Below are 19,418 nucleotides of genomic sequence, written 5' to 3'. Positions count from 1 at the left end.
AGAGAGGTAAGTGATGAAAGAGTGAGAGAAAAAGAGATTTGCTTTGTGAAATGGAAGGTGAATTTTCTGTTGAGATAGCAGGGTGAGGTGATTGGCAGAGGGGCCAAAAGAAAGAGGAAGCATTGACTTCAAGGAGAGATGAATGGGTGGATAAAACTGCAGTGACGTGGTGTAAAGTATTTTCACAACTAACAATTTAATATTGCTCTGAAAAATCCAGCTTTTGTCAGTGACCTCATATAATTTTGTAATTAAAATTGATATAATGGTTATTTAACCCTTTCCTGCCAGTGCCTACAAGAGGAAAACGTTTTATGTGCTCTGAGAAGTATTATAATATTTTAAAACTCTTTGTACAGAGGTTTTTTTTGTGGTGGCATTGCCCAGGTATTCTTATTCACTTATCAGACCCAATTCAATGTGTTGCCTGGCCACTGAACTAGACCTTCTAACTAGGGATGAGTCGATTCCATTTTTTTTGATTCCGATTCCTTCAAATCGATTCTCAATTCCGATTCCATCGATTCTTACTCCTTATAGCAGGTGGGATTTCGATTTACCTGTAGCATTGCTGTCATTAAAATTTAAGAATGGAATGGAATAAAATAACTAGGGATGGACGGATCCAGGATTTTTGGAGCCAGATCTTTCGGATCGGATATTTTCGAATCCAAATGCATTTTCAAATTCCTGCAATTAAACAAAGTCATTATTCAAGTTTACTCTGGGTACATTCAATCAATGGAATGCCTTTTGGATTTTCATACACATTTTAATATTTTTATAAATTAAAAATTATTTTATGGGCTTTCAAGTTGTTTTTTAAAAACATCTTTACATACTCAGGGCCTAAACTGATACGCTTGGGTTTGGAAATGAAAATAGGAAAAATCTTAGGATGAACCACTGACCAGTGGCGTAGTGAGAGGACCCCCCAAAATATAAAAACACAATTACTTTCCTTCATAAAAGGAAACAAAATATTTAAAAATCATGAATTTACAAAAATGAAAAAAAAAAGAATCTTTGGAAAATGAAGTTTTTTCTATTACTAAGGGTGTTAAAATTAGTTTGAAACCCTCTCCTTTGTACCCTGTTGTTTAAAAATTTCCCCCCCTGGTTTTGGACCCCCCTTAACAAAATTCCTGGCTACCCCCCTGCCGCATCGACTAAATTCAAATTTTCCTCACGAACATTTCCCCCGAATTTTACTTTCTTATCGCGTACGGACTTGTGTTTCACCCGAAAATGCTTCAGTATGGTGAGGTGGATTTAGCATATCCTCGCGATAATTTACACCACAGTGCACGCACACGGCATTCATTAACCAATTGGTTCTCCTTATCTCAACGGAAATGTTTATACACAATGAAAGACATTTTTATCGGTGTATCATTAAATTGAATTGCAACTGCGCAATTAGCAACACAATTAACAGTATTTAAAACGGCATTAACGTCACTTGCGACTAGGTGCTCAACCGCTCAGCATGAGGAAGGAGTGGGCAGCAGAAGCTCGTAAAGGAGAGGTGTAGGGGAAGGAGCAGTGGCATAGCCAGGAACATGGCCCTTATGGCCAGGAATTTCAACCGGGGGGGATCCAAAACCAGGGGGGAAAATTTGAAGGAGCGCGTAGGAGAGGTGGAGAGGAAGGAGTGCGCTACCTCCGTATTTCAAACAACAAGGCTACAAATGTGGGAGTCAAGGATGAAGAAGTCAGATCTTGCTTCAGTGACGTCGCGTCGCGACGCGTCGTTGCCATCAAAGCGAAGCCGGGCGCGCTACGTGATATATGTAGTTGGCGTTTCCAATCCGTTTATAATTGTTTGAGGGGTTAATGCTGCGCTTGTTTCTTTGAAAATTGTGCTGTTTGGACAATCAGTAAAGTTTAATTGTAGAATTGTAGATAGAAAACTGAGTGGCAATCAATTAGAGCTGAAAAATAAACAGAAATATCGTCAGGAATGCGTCTCGTTTGGTCTAATTTTTTTAAAATCTCGTGCATGCCATCTAATTGTCGAAGCTATATCAAGATATCTTCGGGCCCAGAAAGTCACTCTCCTAGCATTTGTCGTCTAGAAACGGAAAATTGAAGCAGGTAAGCCAAAAAAGGTCAGTTGACTTGACTTTTCGTTTTATTAACCTGGCCCGGGTGAGGCCACAATCCGGCCCCCTCTTCCCCCGGGCCAGGGCAGTTGGTGAGAGGAGGTAGGGATGAAACACGCTTCAATTGTTTTCGTGTGATTTGATATTTTCCTTAGAATACAATGATTTATATAAACCATATGGTCCGTGTGATTTCGGAAACGAAAAAAACAACAGAGGCACTGGCTGATGGACGGCCGAGGGTGGTTTTCTGAAATCTGCGACGTAGTTACTTTTGACGTGGTTATTATCCTACGGCACTGAGATTCCCCTGATGATTGTTCAATCTCTTGGGAAGAGTCACACTATGAGCCAGTCGTATTTTGCCTTTTTTATTTTTGGCTGATAATCCTGGCCACGGCTGAAATTCTACTCGTAACCTCTGCCAGAGCTTTCGAACAAAACGGTTCATGAGTAGGACATGAATCACATGCGACGGCGCATTCGAAGAGAGAATCGGAACTCTTTCCACCCTGATAGGGCGTTGCATTCACTGAAGCTATTATTTAAAATTTCGGATCCAGATCCGATGTCTTCCGCGACTTTGGATCCGATGTATCCGATGAAGGGCAATATCCGCGGATATTTGGATCCGAGGTATCCGATCCGACCATCCCTAAAAATAACAATAGCCACGGTGGCTACATTGTCGTTTGGCCGCGGTGGCTAAACAATAATGCAGCGTTCATTGCGTCCATACATACGAGAGCAGCCTGGCGGGTGCGCGTTGGCGGCCGAACGCAACCTGTCGAGTCCGCATGGAGGCCGCGGCGGCTAATGCCAAGCAAGTATCAACTTTCTCAAGGGTTGCATTGATGAAACTGGGCTATACAAACGCGAATGTGTCTAATTTTTTTAATAATTGACGCAGACGCGTATTAGTTTAAAAAAGCCCGCTCTATATAAAAAAAACCGCTCTCAGCGCGAATTTATAAGAAACTTTTTTTCACATGAAAAACTCGCTCTCTGCACGTTTTTATTATCATGAGACTTCAAATACCATTCGAAAATAAAAAAATATATTTCTATCTATTATACTTTAATATTCCAGTCCAGAATTCTCCGAATGTGATTCATAATCGCAATAATTTGATTTGCCGTGACCAGCTGTTAATAAAAGAACGGAAAACGCATGCATTGCTTCCCGATCCCGTGGTTTCCAATTTTTTTTCTCTGAGAGTTGCTCATGAACACGCGCCATTTCAGGGTTCGTCGATTTGTCGCTCTTGCCGACATTTTCATGTTTCCGAGGCCTCTTAGGCATGTTCGTCGCAGCACCCCCGTGCCGGGCGTATCCTACGTGCAGGCAAGGCTGACACTGCGGCCGCTTAGGTGTGTGGCAGCCTTTATGCCCCAAACTTATAGTCTATGCCATGGTCCTTGTCTATGCTCAAAACATTTATCTTCCAGGAATCGATGGAATCGGAATCGACTTTAGGCGATCGATTCCGATTCCGTGCCCGAGAATCGGTGGAATCGAGAATCGACATTTGGAATCGACTCATCCCTACTTCTAAGAGCCTTTAGAACAAGTCCACAGTCAACTGATTGTGTCACCGGTATTTTTTAAAAGCAAATATGTATTGCATTTGATTTTCAATACTTACATTAGCTATTCTAAAAAAATTGCCAACATTTTTTAAGCATTGTTGAATTTTAAACAGTTGTCTAGCGTTAATAGCAACAAAGTTAGTGAACTCAAGAAAGTAAAAGTACTAGTCCAGAATTCCATTATTTTTAATGCTAAAATTTTGTTTAAAAATTGCTTACGCACAGAGCAAAACGAATTTATTTCAAAGTATAAAAAATGATAGCATGCAACAAAATGTATCATTGCAAAAACCATTGAATATATAAACCACTTCACCACAGATTCCTGTGATGAAGATGATCATTATAATGAGTGGGAGGGTCGGGCTGAATTACCGAGGAGTGTCCCTGAGGACTCGCTAAGCTGGGTCTCAGGCCAGGCCTGAATGCATCGGACAATGCTACTTTAGCGGTCACTTCCCTTCCCTTGCGTCAGCTAGAGTCGACAACTGGTCGTTTGCGTTGAAATATCCATGACAGATATGCATGATGTTAGGTCTTGTGCATATGAAAATGCTCATTGGCTGCACCTGACGTTTGGTGCGAAAGGGTTAGGCACGAATTTTCTGCAAATTTAGAGTCGCCATTTTTATATTTGAAGCTACTTCTTGTGGCGGGTTCGTCGCGGAGGCCCCATTTAATGACAACCCCGGATTAGACAGCGGGCGCCGAGGTCGCGGAGCTGCGGGAGCGACGGATATAAAAGGCCGTGTCTTGCGGCAGACGGGGGTTATTTTGCTGTAAAATCCAGACAGTGAAAAGTTGCTTGGTGGCTACTGAATAAAAAGGCCGAAACCCGGATCGGAGTTTACTTATTTTTACGGCAACAACACATGGTGTCAGGTGTGTTATTATGTCGAATAAGCAAGTCGAAGGGATAGGAGGTCCTACCTGGTCCATACCCCAGCAGTTTTCCTTCGTGGCGGAAGATTGACCAAGATGGAGTCGACGGTTCGAGAGGTACAGACGAGCTTCTGGACTCGCCAAAAAGCCAGAAGATGAGCAAGTCGACGCATTGATTTATGCAATGGGTGACGACGCGGACGATATACTATCATCCTTCAACCTATCGGCGGAAGAAGAAAAGAAGTACAGTATCGTGTTTGGAAAGTTTGAAGAGCATTTTGTCCCGAAGGTAAATATAATTTACGAACGTGCCCGTTTCAACAAGCGACTGCAAGGAGAGACCGAAACGGTGGAAGAATTCGTTCGTAATCTGCATATTCTCGCTAAAAACTGTAAATTTGGCACCCTGCGTGAAGAATTGGTGAGGGACCGTCTGGTAGTTGGTTTACGGAACGCCAAGTTGTCCGAAGCCCTACAATTGGATCCGGAGCTTACGCTGGAGAGAGCCGTTACAAAGGCGAGCCAAGCAGAAGACGTGCACAGGCAACAGACGCTGATAAGGAGTAACTCAGGGGAAGATAAAACAGTCCACTCGCAGGCACGAGGATCTGAGGTGGACGTGGTGCGGAAGAAGGCTCCACGGCACCAGAAGGCATCGACGTCAACAGCCGCCCTACCCGACCAAATGAAGGTGAGTGGTCGCAAATGTCCACGGTGCGGGAAAACGCCGCAGCACGCTTTCGCACGATGTCCGGCGCGTCAATCTGCGTGCGCCCTTTGTAAAAAGAAAGGACATTGGGCAGCAGTTTGCAGAACGAAGGCGGTTGCTGAAATTGACAAGCGGCTACCGGGTGAAGACGACCATTTCTTTTTGGGAAGCGTTTCGACGGGAGAAGAACCATGGAGGGTCTCACTCGTCATCGGTAACCAAGAAATCCCCTTCAAAGTCGACACAGGCGCGGATGTCACTGTCATCGGCGCCGAATTATTTAAAACGTTGAAGGGAATACAACTCGAAAACACCACAACATTCCTCCGCGGCCCAAATCGAAGCAGATTGCAGGCCAAAGGAAAATTCCGGTCACTTCTACGTTGGAAGGATCGCGTGTACGAGGACGAGATTTTCGTGGTGAATGGAGTTGAAGATGCGCTCTTGGGACGTCCAGCTATATCATCCCTGGGAATTTTGACTTGGCTGCGAGAAATAACAACTGGCCATCCGGAAGAAAATTACCAGGAACTTTTTCGTGGGCTAGGAAGAATGCCGAAACCTTACGTCATTCGCATCAAGGATGAAGCCGTGCCCTATGCGGTATCTACGCCGAGAAGAGTGCCCTTGCCATTGAGAGATAAGGTTGAGAAAGAAATCAAGAAAATGGTGGGGGAAGGAATAATAACGGCGGTAGAAGAGCCGACGGAGTGGTGCGCGCCCATGGTAGTAGTGCCTAAAGCAGACGGAGGAGTTCGAATATGTGTAGATTTCACTAAATTAAATAAATGCATTCGGAAAGAACAGCACGAACTGCCAACCGTGGATGAATGTCTAACACTGATGAAGGCTTCAGAAGCGAAAATTTTCACAAAATTGGATGCTTGCAGAGGATACTACCAAATACCACTAGAGAGGGAATGCCGTCCGCTGACTACTTTCATTACTCCTTTTGGAAGGTATTGTTTTAACCGGATGCCGATGGGATTATCTTCAGCTGGAGAGCATTTTCAAAGACGAATGTCTGAAGCATTGACGGGGTTAAAGGGAGTAGTCAACGTTATGGATGACATACTCGTATTTGCAGCGACGCAGCCGGAGCACGACGTGAGATTGAACGCCGTCCTCCAGCGTCTTAGAGAAAATGGGATCACGTTGAATCGCGAGAAATGCCGATTTCGGGTCGCAGAGACAAAATTCTTAGGTCATGTCATATCGGCCGAGGATGGAATCAAGCCAGATCCTGAAAAAATTACGGCAATAGAGAAATTGCCGCAGCCCGAAACGGTAGCAGAGATACGTCGATTTCTTGGAATTGTGCATTATCATCTGAAATTTCTCCCTCACTTGGCGGATGTTACCCAACCGTTGAGAGAGCTGATGAGGAAAAAAGAGCCTTTGCCATGGGCTGCTACGCACACCAAAGCTTTCCAAGAAATCAAGCAAAGATTAACCCTTTCACTGCTGTTGAATCTCCGGAAACCTTCTCCTCACATGCGGCGAAAATGTTAAAATGCTCTTCCTGGCCCATGGAGCAGGTACCTCCGGGATGGGTGTGGTACACCCTCCGAAGGGTCGCTAATCAGCGACCCTATCCTCGACGAACTCACCCTCGCAGGACCGTCTCATCGGCCCTACCAGCGGGGGCCCTACCTCCGGAAAAGTGACCGCTCTGACTAAAATATGAAAATCAATCAATCAATCCGATCATCACAAAATTATTGTTTTCATCGCACTCCTGCCAATCAAGCAATCAAGTACGTCTTTGAACCGTGCTTCTGCGATGAAAAATAACGATTTTGTTAACTTTGCAACAAAACGTGGCTGCGGACCACTGGAAAACTGCCATTATATTAAAGTGAACAAAATCGTTATTTTTCATCGCAGAAACACGGTTCAAAGACGTACTTGATTGCTTGATTGGCAGGTGTGCGATGAAAACAATCATTTTGTGACGATCGGATTGATTGATTGATTTTCAAATTGTAGTCAGAGCGGTCACTTTTCCGGAGGTAGGGCCCCCGCTGGTAGGGCCGATGAGACGGCCCTGCGTTGGTGAGTTCGTCGAGGAAAGGGTCCTGGATTAGTGGGTCCCTTCGAAGTGCTTCGGCGAAAGTGCTGACCGCATGGCAGGGAGGAAGAAAAAGTACGTCCACCGCAGTCTACCGTGCGGACGTACTAGGTACGTCCACAGCAGTGAAAGGGTTAACTAGTGCCCCATCATTAGCCATGTACGAGACAAATCGACCGACAAGAGTATTAGCCGACTCATCGTCATATGGATTGGGAGCTACACTGGAGCAGCGGCAGTCAGATGGTGATTGGAGAGTGGTATGTTTTGCGTCACGGACGTTGATAGATACCGAAAGACGCTACGCCCAATTGGAAAAGGAGGTATTAGCGCTTACCTGGGCGTGTGAAAAATTAGCAAATTATTTAGTAGGCAAGAAATTTCTTCTATGTACGGATCATAAACCACTCGTGGCACTATTGGGAACAAAACCCCTCAGCGAATTGTCCGCCAGAGTGCAGCGTTTCCGTATGCGCCTCATGCGTTTCGACTATGAGGTAATTTACGTTCCCGGAAAGAAATTGTATACGCCAGATGCTCTCTCACGATCACCAATCTCCAAAACCCCAAAAGAAGGCGATATTCTCACCGAGGAAGACGTGGAATTGTACGTCGAAGCTGTGAAAGCGGATTTACCGATGAGCGACAAACTCATGAAGGAAGTGTTGAAAGCGCAACGAGAAGATGAAAGAACTCGACGAATAACTAAGTATGTGAAAGAAGGCTGGCCACGTAAAGAGAAACTGCTGTTGGAGGATACCAGCTTCTACCACGAACGAGCAAATCTTTCCCTCCTTGACGGGCTACTAGTCAAGGGGACCAGGGTTTACATCCCGGAATCATGGAGGAAAGAGATATTGAGCCGTATCCACGAAGGTCATCTAGGTATTTCAAAGTGCCGGAGGCGGATGCAGCAGTCGGTGTGGTGGCCAGGAGCATCCCATCAAATACTGGAAATGATAAGCAAGTGCCCGGAATGTCTCGAACGTCGTCCATCGCGAGTAGAGCCGTTGAGACCTACGGAGACACCGGCACGGCCCTGGCAGATGGTGGGAATGGATATTTTTCATAGCAGAGGGCGTGAGTACTTAGTCATCGTAGACTACTTTTCAAAATACCCTGAAGTCGCGTATTTGGAAAATACGCGGGCCACGAACGTGATAGCGAAAATAAAATCAATATTCGCACGTCACGGAATCCCACAAGTTGTCCGAACGGACAATGGGCCACCGTTTGGAGGAAGAGAGTTCCAGGAATTCGCGAACAAATACCCACACAGCACATCGTTGCCAGAGGACGTCCGCTGCGCGTCCGTCGCGTCCTCTCAGTGTCCGCGGATTTTCAGGACAGCCAGAGGACATCCGCCGGCTGTCCTGGCCATCCGTCCGCACACTGTCCTATCTTGGATGTCCAGCGGACGTCCAGCTAGTGTCCCATTATGCAGGGTTTCGGAGTTTTGGTTTCCTCTTAAAACACTCACCTCCTCAAGGAGGAACTCCGAGAGAAAGTCTCGAGATCCTCCTCCGAGTAGGGAGTATAGGAGAAGGGAGAAAGAAAAAAAACTCTCTCTCGTTTCTGAAGCCAGAATACTTCCTCCCAATCGAGGAAGAGGAAATTTTTCGTGGAGGAAGAGTTATTTTGAGGATTATTTTAGGTAACAAAGTGTAATCCTCTTGTTGGAGCGTGGACTCTGGGAGGAAATTATAAACTATTTAACGAAAAAAAAAATTTGACATTTTTACCGCTTCTATAGTTTAAGAACAACAAATGTACGCTATTTTTAAGTTTTACATTGTTTATAACAATTAATTAAGTTTAAAAAAAGTTAGCAACAATTTAAGTAACATTTACGAGCGTTAAAAATTTCTACATGCCTTACGGGTTAAACAACAACAATTGAACGAACTTATGACTCTCTACATTATTTATAACAATTTTTAAAGTTTTAACAAATTTAGCAACAATTTTAGCAATTTTCAAAAAATTAAAAATTTCCGCATGTTGTACGGTTGAGAAGCGTTGTATGAACAATACCGTACTCTTTCATGATTATAAAAATTACTTAAATTTAGCAACTTTTACAAAAATTAACAACAGGAATAATGGAATTTATCGATTTTTACTGAAATTTTATATTATGTACCAATGTCCTGCCGACGTCGCGTAGCCGTCTCGGGGACATTCCATTCCTGCAGGTTAAATGAACTCTTTCAACTTATTGATTAATTAATATTTACTCTCTAGGGATTAAAAAATCTCAGAGGCGATTGATTGGAAAGTATTTTAATGAAACATAACGCTTTAAATTCATTTTAATTTTTAATGGTAAGAATTCTCCTAAAATTATCACGGCATCGATGGCCTCATTCCCAGATTAGACATTGTAATTGTCCAATTTAAGGATAGGCAATAGAAGGTAAGTACTGCCGTACCTTTACTTTATATTGAAATTCTAGATTTTTTGGTGGCGAACGAATTTTGAATCTACCGCTACTCCGCGATACAGATTTTCCCATGGTTCTCCATATTCCTCCGTTCCTCCTTTCCAACAGAGGAACCGGAATGGAACACCGGAGACAGCATGGTGGTTTGGCGGTTACAAAGATGCAGCTACATGTATTCCAAGTAAGTTTGATGTGACATCCAAATAATTTTTTCTTGGCGTTCACTGTCGGCAGTATAGTGTTTCCGCATGCTCCTTATATTTCTTATAACTCAGCCTGTAACATCTCGAGGAAAAATATGGCTCTGCTTTGAACAACATGACCGTCTCGGTAAAACCGTTACTTGGCAACTAAAGGTAGCGTCTTTTTCCGTTGTTCATGGTGAAATTTTCGCTTTTGTTCCTTGTTTACATGATATAATTTAAAGTGGAAGTTCTTGTACTATAGTCTCTGTACGCGAGAACGTATAGGAAATAATGTAAGTGCTAGCGTATAAAATAGAACCTGTTGTTTTGATAACGTAGGCTACGGCTGAATTTGTTGTCCGAACGGTCCGTTTGGTTCCGTTCCTAAATCAAATCAAGTAGGGTTCTTGGCAATAAATATAACTAGGAATTGACCCACATCTCGTGATATTAAAATATATATATATATATATATATAACTAGGAATTGTACTTACGTGTAACCGGGGGATTTTGCAACACGCATATATGATTAATAGGTTTCACGTAAATTATTAATTCTTTGAAATCGGAGTACACCGTGTGATTTCTTTTGATATGTATATTCACGCACGCATCGAAAAAGAACATTAATGTTATGATAGGATGTTAGAGCGTAGGTTTCCGCGGCGATGGTTTGATCTCTGCATTTCTCCAGGGTTTTCTTCCGCGTCAGATTGTTGGTTGACAACAGTTTCGCTGGCTATCCTGCCAGCGTCTTCAGGTCGAAGGGTTATGATAGGATATATATGGCGATTAAGGTTATGATAGGATAACCACCAATGTTTAGCCTTTTTACAAAAAGTTTTTATACTCTTTATCTGTTTGATGGAACTAGGTTAATAATTAAAGATTTTAGGTCCTAAATAAATAAATGATCTATTATGTCAGTAAAGATAAGGCTTAGGGATTAAAAAATTACAATGCCGACGTAACTTTTATAGCGTTTAATATATTTTTTCTGCCCAACTTTGCTAACCTACTAAATTATAAACTAATTTAACTACAAACTAAGTAACTGTGCTATTAGTCATCCATGCATTTAATTTAGTGGAAACTATAGGACGACTGTAAGAAACTTGGGATGAATCTAAACAAGGTCTAATTATAAGTGATATATTGTGTAAACAAACCTTACGGCTATGCTACATGGTTCATTTATTTGCTCAAACTGCTGCATGAAATCTTATACCCAGAAAATAGAACTTGTGCATCTTTTCGTACAGCCATCGGTACACATTTTGGTGTAGAGTATCGTGAACCTGATATATTTACCTGGAGGCATTTACTGACTATAGCTTTCATGTAGTGGAGTTGAATAAAAATACCTTATCTGTATTTTATTTAGTTCCTATTTCTATTTATAAGTTTGTATGTCTCTCTTCTTATAATTGTCTGTATACTTATTTGTCTTCATTCTTTACAGATGTTGCTCTGAACCAGGACGATACAGCCACCAATTCTAGTGTGGAAGTTACAGTGAAGAGTTGGCTGGAACATGCTAAAGCAAGGCATGAGAGAGAGGTGTAAGTATTCGTTTGATTATTATATAGGTTTGGGCAAGGAGGAATAATTTTGGTCTGGATACTTTTTTCGCAAGTTGCTCCTGTTAAGGGAGCTCATATAAAGTAAATTTAAATAATTATTGAACATCTTGTAATACAAGGTTCACCCTTCCATGCTAAAGGTAGAGAAAATAGTATTGTTATGTATTATTTTCAGATGTAGATTCCACTACCAAGTAATTCAAACATTTGAAAACAATTTTTGTTCTGCATATGGGAGGTATAATTACCAAAAACATGGTTGAAAAGGATCTCATGCTCTATAAAAGTTCGATGTATAACACCTGTAGAACTTAAGAATGGGATAACTTATTCAACAGGGATGGTAGTCGCACAGTACTACAGAAGCTACTATTTTCTAGTAGCTCTAGCTAACTAAGATGTTTTGAAGTAGGTGTTGTTGTAGGAGCTATAGAAATTTCAGTAGCTCACAGCAGGCTTTAGCTGCTATTCACCTGTTATGTCTCTGTCGAAATGTGAATATTGCCAGTGAGCTAGGTTTTCACTTTTGCCTCGATACCAGACTACATTAGAAGATCTATTTTAATTATTAAGATTGGAAGAATTCGGAGATCTAAATCATGGAATGGCCTTAACTACAGCAAGTTTTTGCTAGTTTTTCAAAGTTTCTATTTTTTTAAGTTGCATCTCGGCCAATGCAGCTAAGTGGTTTGTGTGCCAAATCAGTGTGGCTGTTTTCACACTAATCCCAAGAGATCTAGTTCACTTAAACTTCCTCCTTTAAATTTTCTAGTTTCCTTTACTCCTATATCATATTCAGCTCCTCTGCATTAGTCTTCCTTAGCTCCAGCTTATGTAACACAATTCACTCTAGTGTAGTCATAATCTTCAAGCAGAGACCAATTGTTCAGAAATATTATCCTCCATTTGAATGCTTTTTCCAATATCTTTTTCGAGACCTCTACTTAGCTGTCTGGCAAGGATGGATCAAAGAATTTTTTTCTAGATGGTGCACCAGGGTCTAACAGGCAAACAGTCTTCTCATATTTGGGATTAAAATCTAGTTCAACAATTGTTCTATGAAAAATGTTCTTAATCATAATGTATACATTACTAACATATTAATATTTTTACTCAAAATCTTTTCTTATTTAAGAACAAGAAAAAGTTAAAGAAAAGTTTGTAAAATGTATTCAGCCTCTAATGGACAGGTTTCCTAATTTTGAAACCTTAAGAATGTTAAACACGTGACTAATAAGACTATAGCGTCCTGTCTTATGTAATCTGCTTGTTACGTACAAGATACAATTTCTTGCTACAATGAAATGTTTATATACTTCATTATTACAGGAGCAGTGCAGGAGAGCATGACCGCTGAAAAAGATGTGGAGGTTGCCATCCAAAACTGGCTAAGGCACGCCAAGGAGCGGTTGCAGGGGAAGAAGAAAATTTAATAATATGTATGTAGTTTCTTGCATTGTATTATTTTAAGAAGCCAAATAAATATTGTGCATGGAATTGATGCCTTATTTATTTAAATTCTTGTCTGGACCTATTATTTATTTGTATCGAACAAAATGCAATCCTAACCTAAACGTGTCCTCAAGGTGTCCAGAGCGGACAATTTCAGGTCGTCCATAGGCCACCTTTTTTACTGACATGCGGACTTGCAGCGGACATCATTTTGTATGAATTCGGCTGTCCGTAGGATGTCCATAGGCCACTTGGCGGACAATCACCGGATGTCCGAAAGGTGTCCGTGTGCTGTGTGGGTACGGAATGGATGTCGTAACTAGCAGTCCATACTACCCAAAGAGTAATGGACTAGCGGAAGCAGCGGTGAAAACGGTAAAAAACATACTGGCGAAAGAAAGAGACCCGTGGTTGGGGTTTCTTGCATACCGTGCATCACCCATGGAGTCGGGGTATTCCCCAGCGGAACTACTAATGGGACGTAAGCTGAGAACGACTTTGCCATTTCATCCTACGAAGTTGAATCCCAAATGGCCCAGCCTCACGGTCCTACGGGATAAGAATAAGGTCATCGCGGAGAGACAGAAGAGGAACTACGACCGACGACACCGGACGAAAGAACTACCCCTATTGCCTGCGGGAGCCACCGTTTGGGTGAGAGATCGTCGGGAGTGTGGAACGGTTGTCGGAGAGTCGGGCCATCCCCGGTCCTATCTCATTGAGACGGGTAATGGAGTCATCAGGAGGAATCGGGTGGCGCTGACATTAGCTGAACGGCAGCCGAGTATGTCGAGTGATTATGAATCATTCTTTCCCGACCTCGAGTCTACAGCGAAGAGCCACAGCCCACCAGAGACGGGAGTATTCAGGACGAGATACGGACGACTTGTGCGTCCCCCTCAACGATACACTCCTTAGACCCATTTCCCTGTTCCTTTCCCTGTTTTATTCAGTGTTTTTTTCAGAAGGAGAGATGTGGCGGGTTCGTCGCGGAGGCCCCATTTAATGACAACCCCGGATTAGACAGCGGGCGCCGAGGTCGCGGAGCTGCGGGAGCGACGGATATAAAAGGCCGTGTCTTGCGGCAGACGGGGGTTATTTTGCTGTAAAATCCAGACAGTGAAAAGTTGCTTGGTGGCTACTGAATAAAAAGGCCGAAACCCGGATCGGAGTTTACTTATTTTTACGGCAACAACACACTTCTATTTTCTTTTACTTTCACTTTCCCACTTCTCCGGGTACGATTTTTCCCGAGCAACGCCGGAGGGCCAGTTTGCTATAAATTGAAATAAAGATATTTCTGTACGCGTTTACTTAAAACCATTTCAAATTTTCATACTGGTGTTCAAAGAAACAAGAAGTAAACATGCCGTACTGTGTCTTTCCTTGTAACATATTATCGAATTTAATAGTAAAAATTCTCCCATGTCTATATAATACAATTTTCAAAAATCATTAAGGGGTTATAAGTAGGTATAATGAAGTAATAAGTGTAATATTTGATCAAAAAGAAAAATATGGGGATGATACAAGCAAACCTTGGAGTTATACTCTTATTTTTGAAACCTAATATCGGATTGGAATCCCAAAATTTGCATGAGAGAACGGTCAATATATTTAAACGTACAACGTCTTCAAAATATGTAATGGGGAACTTGCATGATTTTTTTTTATTTCACAGGCGGACAGAAAATTATTTTCTGAATACAACAAAGAAAACCGCATGTAAACCTGAGTTTTCCTTCGCGAGATATTTAATGATAAATATAACGAATTCTAAAGCGCGGGAAAAACTCCCTCACCCCCCAAGCCACTGCCGACGAAGCCACGATGACGTCAAAGGTGCCTAAACATCACACGAAGCTATTGTTGTGATTGTTTGTAATAGTTGCCTGCCGTTGTGAGAGCTCCGTTTGTGAGACGTGTTGATTGTTTTCTATTTAAAGATAAATATCCGACAATAGAGGCTCAAAAGCCTCATATTTTGTATTATTTATAATATTAATATCTGAGTAAGGACATAAAATATAAAACTGAAGAAGTGAAACCAAATATTTTATAATATCTAATTGTAAGTAACATCGTTGTAGCAGTCTGAGCCACGGCCGTTGGAAGGGGAATACGTTAATTGTAAGTTGATGTTATCGACGGCATATCATTCATTTAAGTATGTAATTAGAACGATTTTGATGTTTACTAATGTCCGCTTAGCTTTTATATACAATAACTTCATCCGTTTATTCGTAGGTACCGGAGAATTCGTCGTTTAGGACTGTATGTGCTTGTATTATGGGGTGAATTCCAGTCAATGCAACTTTTGCTCGCTGATTGGAGACATCTAGGAACATTTTTGTGCCAAAATAGTGTTATTTTCAACGTGACATCTCCCGTTAAGCTACTACTAATAATCAGTGCCAGTGGTTGTAATGCACAAAGTTTGACAAGGTTGAAAAATATCGGCCAGGAGTTATCAGTGTTCCATCGTGATTGAATTGTAAAAAGTGCTATTACGCTATCGATAAATGTCTAACAGTAGTGTAAAAATTGTCAGTGGCGTGCTAATCTCCGTTGTTCACCGTAGATATGACATTTCACGATCACGCTATTGAAATAAAAACTGTGAGTGAAGTTTGTTATTCCATTATTTCAACGAATAGTAGTGAGAAAAGTCACCTGTGTCACTTTTGTGGGCTAATTTAAGGGTTTAAATCAGTGAATAATTAGTTGTTTTCATCATAACGAGTTCTGTTATTGTAAGTTGTACGTGATGAATATAAGAATGTGATAGTGACATCCAGTTTTTGATAAGAGTATTTGCCTATTTCCCACTATATTTTTATGGTACATGCTAGTATATTGTTTATGGATTTACCTATATTATTGAAATAGGTTGTAGCTTGTGTGTGTGTTGGCAGCGGAACCGATTCGCGATCTCACATGTGGATTGTGTGCAGACTGTTTTGCTGTGAATTCGTACCGTAGGACGGATAGGACTACCTTCTCCGTTAATCCGGCGTTGCCAAATTCAACAGCACAGCTTACTCTAATGTCAACAGCACAGCTTACGATCGTTATCCTCCAGTATTAATAGTTTCTTTTACAACTCGATTTGCCGCCGACGTATAGCAATAATTTGTCTTAACAAATTCCATGAGGGTCGTGGCATCAATTTTTGGTGTCCTAAAAAAAGGCTGGTGTCCTAACACCCCATGCCACACGCCTTTTAGGCGGCTTGCGGGGTATTATGTAGACGTAGATGAATTTCAGGTGTACTATTCGAACGAGTGGTAACGTTATCATCCATTTTTCTGATAACCAAAACACACGAAGTGAAACGCTTGTACTTCATCATCCCGATGCCTCATTATTAATATCCCAAGTAATAATCTAGGCACAATAGCAATAGGAAAACTTTCCCAAGAATAACAGAACAAAATAAAGTGACGATGAGTGGCTAAATACTCCCTCAAAACAAATTTTACACCAAGCGCTCAGCGTATTTCCCTACTCCCTACGGTTGTTTAGGCACCTATGACGTCACGCCTGGCCTCGGCAACGCTCGGGTGTCTTCGCGCAGTGGTCGGCTCAGAGAAATTTTTCTCGATTTTAAATGCATTTTTTTTATTTCTTTTGATGCTGAATGGAGAAACTGAAGGTATTTTTGCGAGCTAATGTATCCATTTGACTTATTCAAAATAGTTTTTAGAGCAATCTACGACCCATGCAAGTTCCTCATTCAAATTAATCGCCATCCCATGAACACGATGCTAGTGGCACCTGCTCGGCAAAACTGAAAACAATGTGTCATGCCGTCCAAAGTGAGGGTCGATGGAGCGATGTCGGAGATTGACGTTTTCACGTGAGAGATAGGACTAGGAATATAATTTGTTTTCAAATTTAGCATTTTACAATGGAAGCAATAATTCTGGTGTTGAATGCAGTTGTATTGCCTGTGTATCAAATTTTGCCTCGTTCTGTGATGCCAACTTGTCCATGGTGATTAACTTTCAAGACTTGGTTTGTGCCTCGCTAGTGTTATGGAATACAAAGTGATATTACCACTTCTGGCTTCGAATTTCAAAGGAAAAGGTGGTTTTGAGTGACATTTGTGATTTTTTGTTACGCCGAAGGTATGCATATCGTTATCTTTGGTGTGCACAATCGTATGGTCGCATGGTTATTTAGTTGCAAGTTAAATGAATTCTGTGTGTGATTTGCTCGTATCACTCTCATGAAATCATTTTGTGATCTTAATGTATTCAACCTACTCTCTTACACACCTCTGCATGCTGAAATATGCGTTTCGCAGCGATTTGTTGCATGTGTTGCTTCTTGGCCATTTCTTTCATTCACCGCATTTACTTTCATTTTGGTGTTTTGTTGTTGCCTGATTTGGTTTTCATTGCAGCCGCATTACTAGTAAATTCAGTGTATAAAGGTGTGTCTCACCATTGTTTTAAAAATGTATATGTCGTTTTATGGTCTTATGTGTGAATCAAAGATCTTCCTATCTCTAATAATGATTGCCGGCAATCCCAGTTATATTTCCTTATGCCTCCTTAATACCGTGAAGCCAAATATTCCTAAATTGCGAAAAATACGGCGTGTCAAGTTCAATTTTGATGGAAACATATGGGAAGTCAATTCCCTGTTTACTAATTGATCCAAAATTCAAGGACTGATACGAGCATTGGATTTATAATCGGGTACTTATCAAAGTCAGTGTGAAATGTGCCAGCCAATATTATGGCTAGCAGTCAGTATTAATTACATTGTTTTCCCTCTCATACGCGAAATGTATAAATTGCAGAGCTAAGGAGATGTGTGCCACCGATCTTTTATTTGCACTTTGTTTCCAGTGTGACACATGTAATTTTTTGCATTCGAGTGAAAAGTGTCGAATTGAATAATTATTAGTTATAAAATTTCCGAGGAATTGGTAAAAATATTTATATAAAATATGTTCTTACTACTGTAAGCGATTTATGAGTTCAGTATTTTTTTTCTTCATTTTTTTGGTCTTGCTGCCCAGGCCTTCTTTGTATCACACATTCCATCGTAGCTCTCAAAAGCACCACCCTTCATAACGACCATCTTTCAGTGCCACTGCCAGTGGTCGCGTAAAACAGGTTTCACTCTTTTTTCTATTTATTTCAAGTGTCCAATTATTCAGGAAAGAAAAAGGATTTGTATTGGAGAAGTTGAATCGTATTGTAAGAATCCAATGGTATCTGGCCACATATTTTGGAACAGATCATAGTGATAATAATAATACTGATGAATGACAAAGCTATCGTTCATGCCACCATCTGACTTTCCTTTTCGATGTATTGCAATGCCCCAGTGTTCTTGTTGTCCAATATCAGTTGTCCTGTTGATAATGCTTGGACGTGGAAATGAAAGACTGTGGAGAGTAGGTTATTATCATTAAAAAAATTACTGAAAATTTTCCACATCAACTTAAATCTTACAACTGGTATCAGCACATTTCATTATTAGTAAAATAAGACATTGCAATATTTCAGCTGAGTTTTATTATGGCACTATGCGTTTCATCGTTACAAACAACGCTATTATTTGTAACGACGAAATGCTTAGTGTCATAATAAAACTCAGTGGAAATATTGCAATGTCTTATTTTACTAATATTAAGAACTTCCGCCATATCATGCCCAAGATCATATAAGATAAATGCATTTCGTATTATCTTTATTTATTTAAATATGGTGGAGGGGAAGCAAGTGAGGGTGGGGGGAGGACGAGTACGTCGGGGAAATGGCTCAAGTCTGGTGGAAATATCACCAAAGGTCTCGAAACAAACACCACCAATTAATATGAGCAGGAATGAGGGAGGTTTGCAAACTTAGAATCCTGACACTGAAAGCAAATAAAGAACAAGTGACAAGGCCATGGACACAATTTTTTACTCTTGGAGTGACCTATTTTAAAAAATTGTGACAGTTCCATTTGGATAATTAACTATAGTTACTCTGTTTGATTTGTAAATTTCTGCAATTTGTTTCAATGTAAGAGCAGTTTCTAAAGATAGTTTTGGAGCTCTTATCTTTGTCTCCCTTACTAAGTATTGTTTAATTTAAAAAAGCTCTCCTCGAAAAATTTGTATTTTTACAAGAAATGGATGACCAGGATTTCAATGCATCATCAGTTTCATTAGTGAAGTTATTCTTTCAATCCCATTTATTAAAATTTTGCATAATGTTGTGCAGTAATAATAATGATAATGTTACTTGCCGGTATTGATTATAGTTTGCGTTATTCTGTTCTATTCTGACTGCATGTGGTATTTAATGACTGTCGACGGCCTTCGGAAGCAGCTGTGTATTGCACTTTGTCACGCAATACGCAGCTGCTCCCAAAAGCCGTCAACATCA

The 19,418-nt window shown here is 41.0% G+C and overlaps 2 protein-coding genes across 2 annotated transcripts in view; both read left to right on the top strand.

Annotated features, from left to right (window-relative positions):
* Window positions 1–13,332: 13,332 nt before the first annotated feature.
* Window positions 13,333–13,944, top strand: LOC124157084. The gene has a single exon (XM_046531564.1). It carries the CDS (start codon window positions 13,333–13,335, stop codon window positions 13,942–13,944), a length of 612 nt encoding a protein of 203 aa, XP_046387520.1.
* Window positions 13,945–16,814: 2,870 nt separating this feature from the next.
* LOC124157003 (zinc transporter 6-like) overlaps window positions 16,815–19,418 on the top strand; it is a 33,036-nt gene continuing 30,432 nt past the window's right edge. The window contains exon 1 of the mRNA XM_046531455.1: window positions 16,815–17,156. The gene's annotated coding sequence lies outside the window, so the exon portion shown is untranslated. The remainder of the gene's footprint in view (window positions 17,157–19,418) is intronic.

Source organism: Ischnura elegans, chromosome 4, assembly GCF_921293095.1.
Source record: "Ischnura elegans chromosome 4, ioIscEleg1.1, whole genome shotgun sequence".
In the NCBI taxonomy this organism is placed as follows: Eukaryota; Metazoa; Arthropoda; class Insecta; order Odonata; family Coenagrionidae; genus Ischnura; species Ischnura elegans.
The sequence above is the reverse complement of the archived record's forward strand: the minus strand, read 5'-3'. Positions and strand labels throughout refer to the sequence as shown.